Source organism: Aptenodytes patagonicus, unplaced genomic scaffold (genome assembly GCF_965638725.1).
Source record: "Aptenodytes patagonicus unplaced genomic scaffold, bAptPat1.pri.cur scaffold_129, whole genome shotgun sequence".
Classification (NCBI taxonomy): domain Eukaryota; kingdom Metazoa; phylum Chordata; class Aves; order Sphenisciformes; family Spheniscidae; genus Aptenodytes; species Aptenodytes patagonicus.
The window spans coordinates 81,587-90,422 of record NW_027472072.1 but is presented as its reverse complement, the minus strand read 5'-3'; the positions used below and the strand labels follow the sequence as shown (position 1 = coordinate 90,422).

At 59.3% G+C, this 8,836-nt stretch overlaps 1 protein-coding gene across 1 annotated transcript; it reads right to left on the bottom strand.

The window, feature by feature from the left end:
• Positions 1-837: 837 nt before the first annotated feature.
• Positions 838-1,860, bottom strand: LOC143173575 (olfactory receptor 14C36-like). Its single transcript, XM_076363843.1, has one exon. It carries the CDS (start codon positions 1,858-1,860, stop codon positions 838-840), a length of 1,023 nt encoding a protein of 340 aa, XP_076219958.1.
• Positions 1,861-8,836: the final 6,976 nt, after the last annotated feature.

Genomic DNA, 8,836 nt, shown 5'->3' with positions numbered 1-8,836 from the left:
TGCTCTCGCCCCCTCTCTCCCCACAGCTACTGCACGTTGTCTCCTTCCCGACGCTGCCCGACCTGCTGAGACTGGGCCAGACCTGCCGCTGCCTCCAGGAGGTGTGCGACAGCGAGGCTGCCTGGCGCCACCTCTGCACCCCTCTCCCTCCTGCTGCCGCCAGCGCCCAGCCCTGCAAGAGGGCCGCCATCCTCAACTGTGAGTCCGCCCTTGCCAGTGGGGGGAGAGGGTGGCACTTTGTCCCCCAGCCGGTGACGACGTCCCTGCGTTCCCCCCTCTATTCACCGAGGGGCTGTACCTCCAGAGCCTGGGCCGCTGCCGGCAGCGAGCGCTGATGGCCTCCAGGTTCCCAGCCCGTGCTCTCCACAGGGCCCTGCACTGGCAGGGCTGCTCTAATAAGACCAGATCCTGCGGTTGTCCATGGCCACGGCTCCAGGGAAGCAGCAGCCCCGATGTGAAGGTGGCAGAAAGGATCTGTCCACTGAGGCAGCGAGGGGCAGCCCCAAGGTCCACAAGTGCTGCTCCTCCATGTGGCAGCTGGGCTCATGGCTCCTTGACCTCTCCTGTGTGCTGGGGCTGCACCCCCAGCTCCAGAGGAGATCTAAGAGATGGGAGCAGAGAGAAATAATATTCTGCTGGATTCTTTATTGTCTTTACCGACACAGGGAGCCTGGCTCCATATGTACATGAGGTCTTTTGGGTCAGAAAACACTGCTAGAGGGGGAAGAATATTATTCTTTAAGTAGAAGGAATACATGAAGAATAATAAACCAAGAGAAAAACAAGGCACATATGATCAAAAGAGCATCCGAGCTTTTCCTGAGGATGATGGACACCTTATTGATGCTGCAGTAGTCCGTGTTCACAGAGTTTGCGCAGGGCATCCTTGATCTCCTTGTTCCTCATGCTGTAGATGAGGGGGTTCACTGCTGGAGGCACCACCGAGTACAGAAACGACACCACCAGGTCCAGGGATGGGGAGGAGATGGAGGGGGGCTTCAGGTAGGCAAACACCACAGTGCTGAGAAACAGGGAGACCACGGCCAGGTGAGGGAGGCACGTGGAAAAGGCTTTGTGCCGTCCCTGCTCCGAGGGGATCCTCAGCACGGCCCTGAAGATCTGCACATAGGACACCACAAGGAAAACAAAACACCCCAAACCTAAACAGGCACTAACCACGAGAAGCCCAACTTCCCTGAGGTAGGAGTCTGAGCAGGAGAGCTTGAGGATGTGGGGGATTTCACAGAAGAACTGGTCCAGGGCATTGCCCTTGCAGGTGGGTATGGAAAATGTATTGGCCGTGTGCAGCAGAGCATGGAGAAACCCACTGCCCCAGGCAGCTGCTGCCATGTGGGCACAAGCTCTGCTGCCCAGCAGGGTCCCGTAGTGCAGGGGTTTGCAGATGGCAACGTAGCGGTCGTAGGCCATGATGGTGAGGAGAAAATACTCAGCTGATATAAAAAAGACAATTAAAAAGAGCTGGGCAGCACATCCTGGGTAGGAGATGGCCCTGGTGTCCCAGAGGGAATTGGCCATGGCTTTGGGCAGAGTGGTGGAGATGGAGCCCAGGTCGAGGAGGGAGAGGCTGAGGAGGAAGAAGTACATGGGGGTGTGGAGGCGGTGGTCGCAGGATACGGCGGTGATGATGAGGCCGTTGCCCAGGAGGGCAGCCAGGTAGATGCCCAGGAAGAGGCAGAAGGTCAACAGCTGCAGCTCCCTCGTGTCTGCGAATGCCAGGAGGAGGAACTGGGTGATGGAGCTGCCATTGGACATCTGCTGGTTCTGGGCATTCAAACTGCCAAAGGAGATAAACCAGAAAAATTCAGAGAAGCTTCTCTGAGCAAAACTTAATTCATTCATTGTGAAACACCCGAGGGTGCTTTTCTTGCCTGGGGGACTGTTCTGCAGCTCCGAGGCTTCAGCTCTGGTTTGTGCTGGCTGAGGGCGCGGTGCAGAGCAGTGCCCTCTACCCGTGGGCTCCTTCAGGGTCAGCCCTGCTTTACAGCAATGACACATGGAGGTAGCAACAGCCCAGATAATTTGGAGGGAGGGTTCCCGGGGAGGAGTTCCCTGGGCTGCACCAGAGCGGAGGGTAAAAAGCTCAGAAGGATGCTTTCTTCCACAGAGGAGGGGGGGAGATGACGTGCAGCAAATGTGCCTCGTTACGCTGTGTTTTAGACTTCAGACCCCCCCATCCCACTTGGGAGATGTTCTTGGAAAGGGTGAAATCCCCCCGTTGCCCCTTTGCTCTCAGTGTAAACCTCCGTCAGTGCTCACGTCCAGGAGGGCTGCTCTGTCCATCAGCGGGGTGCCCAGCTGCCCTGTGCTCGCACCGCTCTCAGCTGGAGGAGGACCACACACAGAGGTTGCTCTGAAAAAGAAACCGGACTGTACTGGGAGCAGAGGGGTCCTGTTCAACGTGGAGATTTAAAACCACCTCTCCTTGCCAGCAGAGCTATGCAGAGTGTGATGAAGAGGACAGGACAAGGGTGCTGATTCGCATGGGCAGATCAGGTGCTCTCAGACATCACAGAGGTCCGACAGGAGAGCTATGCCCTTCTGGAGTGATGCTCACAGCCTCGCAGGACTCCCTGTCCAGCATAGTCAGGTGCCTTAAGGTGGTGCCTGCTAAGGGAAGCAGCGTCTCATTGCCCAACCACGGACTGCAGTGTCTCCAGCCTGGACAATTAAGAGAGGGCTTGGGCACCTTGGTCCCATGGAGACACCTCCAGGGCAGCGCCCTCCAGGGCAGCGTCAGAGCAGGCACTCAACACCCCCACCCCTTGCGCCACACCACCACTGTTCTGGCCAGGGACCCCAAGAGCAGGAAGAAGAGCAGCACAACCAGGTGGAGAAACAAAGAAAGACTCTGTGACTCTCCTCCTTAGGGAAGCAAGGAGAGGAGAGGTGGCCGGGCACTCGGCAAAGCCTTCTCCTTACCCAGCAGAGCGCAGCCCCTCCCAGTTCGCAAAATCCCAGGGCAGTCGCTCTCAGCCCCTTTGCTCTGCTGAGGCAAGTGGCCACGTGTCAGGAGAGATGCACCTCTGCCGTGCTAGAGCTCTGGCTGCAGAGGAGGCAACTCCTGCCCTGGACCACGCAGCCTTGAGGGCAGAGGCTCTGCTGGGTGGGAGACGAGACCAGGGCTCTGGCTCAGAGGAAGGCGTCTGCGTTGGAGGGGATGACAGGCAGCTTTCCAAATTCTCCCTCCCGTGACATTTCTGGTCGGAGCTGCGTAGAGCTCTCTGCCCATGTGTCTGCTGCCTGGAGCTATCCCTGCCGCGAACTGTTCCTCTGCCCTCAATTTTTCCCCTGTCTGGGATCACAGACCCCATCAGCAACTACTGTCGGCTCAGCTCTGACCTGAAGAAACCTCCCCGTTTCAGGCACTCTCTAGAGGTTCTCCCCGTTTGCAGGCAGTAAGGAGCAGGTCAGACAAACCCCGATGAGGGCAACAAAGGTGATGCTGGTGCTCTCCGCAGGTAGAGGAGTGGATGAAAGCAGTTTACTTGGCTCCTACCACACCCACTGATCCCTCAGTGTAGCGGCTCAGGACTCTCAGTCTCCCTCTCCAAACATAGCAGCGCCTTTTCCCTGAAAGAGCAGGAAACTGAAAGCATAGACTCCGGAAAGCTCTTCACCTTTAAGGCATCCCCTGCCTTGATCTTCCTCTGGAAAAGTCCCCTCTGAAATGCCCTGGGCAGCTCTGGGTGCACACCCTGGCTTCACCCCTTCACGCTTGTCTAACATGAGCCCCTGGACTGGGAGTCCTCCCGACGGATCCTGTAGGCTACGATAGCTGTAGGAGACCCTGCCAGGAACCGCAGCTGCATTGCCCTGCACCAAGAGACTTACCGTGTCAAGGGCTGTAACAATTTCTTCCTTTGAGCTCTCCTCTGTCCTCCCACTCCAGACTGCTTTCAATCTCTCTCTGCCCTACTCCTTTCCTCTGCCACGCTTTGCAGAGGAGTTGTTCCTTGGCAGAGCCGTCTCTCTGCAGTGCTGCCTGCTTACCCTGAGCTCCCTCCATCCCAGGAGCCTGTCTCAGCCCAGGAGGACAGGACCTGCCCAAGACGTCACTTTCTCTGCCCCCCACCCCACGCTGCGCTCCCGCCAGCTGTCCCTGGGGCTCTCCAGGATCCCATGTGGAAAGAGACTGAAGTAATCACCGATGTGGCCTGTCTCACCTCTGCAGAGACATTTCTTCCCAGCACTGTCCTTTCTCCTCTCAGAGACACCGTTAGGTCTGACAATCACCCTGCCTTGTCCCGTCATTAGGCAGGGCACCTGGACACTGACAGGGAGGGATCTCCTTTACCCCTGCTGAGGGAGGGGAATCGGCTGAGTCAATGGAGGCATCTCATCCTGGATGTGTAGTCCTGGGGCTGGAAGGGACCTCAGCTCCCTCCCATGCCTGCCACAAACCCACAGCAGGTGAGATTCCTCTTGCTTCCGCAACGGTGTCTGTTCAAAATAGGCACCTGCACTCCTTTTCTATGGTCCCATGGTCATTGGTGGAGATGGAGAGCAGGAGTTCACACACAAACACCTGGTGACACTGGAGGTGCCAGAGGTAGTCCACGAGAGTGGAGCAGGACTGAGAGAGTGGGAAACACCTGGGGGCATCACCCTGCAGCCTGGTGAGGATGCCAGCTGAAACGACGGCAGATGCCCACATGTAGGACATCAGCACCTGTCCCTCCTCACGCTCTTCAGGGCCGCCTGAGGAGGTGTTCAGCTGACCAAATGGAGTCATGTGCCCGAGGGAGAGTGAAGGCTTTCTCTTTCTCCCCTCCCTTAGCTGTATTTACTGGCTGTCCCTTGTCTGTAACAATAGCTGTCTCACACGTCCCCACGCAGCCTAACCGAATTCAGGGCAGCCGCTCAGCTAATGGCCACATACAGGCCTGTAGTGCTGTGTGAGACGCCGAGGCTCTCCAGACATCCATAGCCCCGTACTAGCTACTCTGAGGAACATTAACTCTATCCCAGCCAAAACCAGCACACCAGGGTGCCCCTTCGCTGATGTCGGGGAGCGCTCCATGTCTTCCTGACTACAGCAGCCAGTCAAACACAGGCGGTACAGTCAGGGCAACAGGTTCCTTCTCCTGCTGCAGGCTGCACAGAGCAGGTACACAGGGCTGCTGGACTGGGGCCCCCAGGCGTCCCCGCCTCATTTTTCAGCCGCACCTTCTACTCCCCCTTTTCCCCTTCTATCCTGACGCTCTACTTTCCGAGCTTTTGGCTGGCACCAAATATCCCTGTATATTCTCACCAGTTTCACCCCAGGCCAACTAGGTTTCTCCTTTCACGGCCTGCCATCTCCAACAGCTTCTCACTTTCTAAAGCGGTGAGTTGCACCTCAAGCCAGGGTTGATGAAGACAAAAGTGAATGAGACGGCAGACACCATCAAAAAATGTCTATCGTCTCCACTGCGCACCTTAGAAACCTCGAGAAATCTCTAAAGGCACAAATAAGGAGCAGCTTAGAAGCTGTTCACATCAGTCGGGCAGGTTTGGATCCCGGTGAGATCCATGTGTTTAGAGAAGACTTTTCTGAATGACTCCTCAAGTTCTCCGTCTCTCAGGCTGTGGGTGAGGGCCTTGATTAAAGATGTTAAGGCAGCACAGAGAGACTATTTCTTTCAGGCTTCCTATTCTGACAGTATCTGGTACGCGCTACACACTGTAAGAGTCCCATCGACAACTGTATCCCCAAGCAGGGATTGGAGGAGAGGAGCAGGCGTAAACATCTTCTGCTTCCTGGTGCTGAGAGAGATTTTCAGAGTGGGGGAAAGGACGTAACTGTGAGATGCCAGAAACTGCGGAGATGTGAAGAGAGCACGACACGGAGGGGGAGAAGCAGAGGTCTCGCAGGGAGGTCCTGGGGCCAGGCCTGGGGCGTGTGAACACAGGGCTCTGGGATGAGCCAAAGGGTACAGGAAGGTCCTGAGGGGACATAAAAGCAGATGGGGGCCTGGGGGCACCCCGAGAGGACCCATGGGCCAATGGTGAGCTGGCTCCCTACCCCCTGCAGTGGACTCCCTGCCCCTTCCAGCCCGGGCGGCGGGTCACAGTGGGGTCCTTTGTGACCCCCCCTCTGTGACACCCCACGGCACCATATATAGCCAGCGGGGCCGTGGCCCTGCAGTGTCTGACAAGACAGCGACGGGACAGGGCAGGAGCACGGAGCTGGCGAGGAGACCCCGAGCGCAGCCCACGTCTTTCCCTGCCGCCCCTGGCAGCCTCGTGCTGCCGAGGTGTTGCCCTTAAGCTGCCCCCCCCCTCCCCTCCCCCCAAACTTTCCTCCATTTTGCAGGATGGCGGAGAGACCCCCCAGCCACCCCAGGGTGGCCTGGGAAGAGGTGGGGGCTCCCCAGGAGAGCCGCTCTCCGCCAGAGCCCTACGAGGTGTCCACGGTCCAGCCGCTGCAGACCGGTGAGTGAGAGGCCCCCCGGGACTGGCAGAGCCGGGGCCAGCGAGCACGACCGGCTCAACGCCGGGACCCCATTTCCTCGGCACGCTGGCAGCAGGAGTCCCACGGGCAGGGACACAGTGATGCCTGAACGCCAAGGCTGCTCGGGGCTGGGAGCCGTCCCCAGCACAGCCTCCCTCCTCAGCCATGCCGAGCTTTTTCACCGATTGGGAAGCTTGTTGGCAAAGATGCTTTGTCCTACCGACTCTTCTGTGTTTCCCCTCCATGTAGGCGAGACGCTGCCAGAGGAGAATCCAGAGCATCCGGAGCTCCAACTGGGATGGGATTCTGAGAGCACCTGGTTGCTTTCTTCGCTCGACAGCAGCGACATGACCACGGTAATGAGCTCCCCCCTTGCTGGGACTCTTGTCCCTGGCATCCGCAGGAGGCTTGTGTGAGCAAAGGGACCCAGAATCAGTGGGGTTGGCATGGCCTTACTGTCCCTGCTGAGAGGGTTCCTGCTGTCCCCGAGCAGGGACTAGGCGAGGGTGGCACTCCAGTGTCCCAGCAGCAGCTCCAGCCCTTCTGGCCACCAGCCAGCCCTGGTTCTCTCTAGGGCAAGCACACGGCGCCCATGATGCCAACCCTCCTCCCTCACCCTGGGGACCCTCTGCTCTCACCCTCTGCCCTACAGAGACTGCAGCCCCTGCTTCCAGCTTTCCTGCGGGCACTGCTGACAGCACTGCCGGGCACCTCTTGCCAGAGCTGCTGGCGGTGCTCAGCCAAGAAGCACCATCAGGGTGCTCGGCGTGACATGTCTTTGCTCCCCTCCTTCCTCCCGTAGGTGTTTGGAGAATACCTCCAGCCTTCTCAGATGACAGACATTCTCCTCGTGGCCATTGAGGCCTTGACAGCAGACGACATCTACGACAGGCAGCTGGGCAGCAACATCCTGGATATGGCCATGAGAGACCCTGCCTCCTGGCTGACGGATGTAAGTGCCCTGCGGCTGGATTGCCCTGCCCGTGAGCCCTGTCAGCCCTTGTTCTTCCCTCCTTCCCTAACCCAGCTCTCTCGGGCACCTGAAGGCATTTCAAGGCAGCAGAGAGGGATGGGAAGGGCAGCAGTTTCAGTGGCAGCTTGGGAAATGGCTGCACTCCAGTGGCAGCACCATCCTCACCTGTGTCCCCTCCAGGTGCCAACGATTGTGAGGTACACCCACAAAAACATGGAGCACATCCGCATGGAGCCAGCCCGGCACAGCCTGGATTCATTCCTTCTCCTGCTGACCAAGCGGTGCCCCAGGGAAGTGGTCAGGAGCCTGTTGAAGATCTCTCCAACATGTGACAGGTACCGGCCCTGACAGCCTTGAGGGCTTGCTCCCTGTCAGGATAGGGGCCCAGAGATGCTCTGGCTGCCAGGCCCATGGAAAACTGCAGGACATCCCCAAGGAGCAGGGCCCTCCAACCCACCACGCTTCCCAGCCCCGGTGGGTCAGCCAGGCCCGCAGCAGCCAAAGCTGGCCAAGGCAGAGTCCCGCCACCACGCTCCTCCCTGCCCCATGGGGAACACCACCTCAGCCCCCTCCTGCCTAAGCGGGCAGGGTCCCCGGGCACCCCAAGTGAGGGGGGTGGGCAGGGCCAGGGCTGCAGCACCGCCTGGGTCCGGAGAGGCTGGCCTGGGCACGGTGCGGTGGCCGAGGCAGCCCTGCTGACCGAGCGCTCTGGGTCTGCAGCGCTGCCCTGGCCATGTGGGAGGTGATGATCTCTGTGCCTTGGGCTTTGTGGAGTGTCTTGACGGAGCTGCTCAGCGTGCTCCAGGACCAGCGGCTGCGCAAGGTGTTCAGCTGTGCCGCGGAGGACGCCTGCATCTATCCCTTGGCTGTGAGTGACCTTCAGGGCTGTGCCTGCCTCCCCAGGGAAACAGGCACGGCCCCCTCCCCTTCCGTCTGCCTCCAAATGGCCACCTCCTCCAGTACATATGGACACAGCCCCGGAGGGTCAGCAGGGACCTGCCCAGCACCAGCCAGACCCCGTGCCAGACACCTGGGGCCGCCCTGTGCTGTTTTGGCCCCGGTGAAAAAACACGAAGCCTGCCCCTGCCCGGGCAGCACCCTGCTTCCCCCCTGCCTGCATCCCCCTGCCTGCATCCCCCTGCCTGCATCCCCCTGCCCTGCTCTGCAGCCTGGAAACCCGGGGCAGGGGCAGAGAAAGCAGCAGAAGCCCGAGTCAGGGCAGTTGCTGGGCCTGGGGCAGAGGCACGGCCTCTGCGCAGGCTGAGGGGGCTTCAAGTCTGGGGAGAGGAGACACTTACCACCGCCCACGTGTCGTGCCCCCTTTGTGCCAGCGCGGTGGAGGGAGCCCTGCGGGCTCTGCTGGTCTCTCACTGCTGTCTTCGTTTTAGCTGCTGCTCTGCGCCGACGTT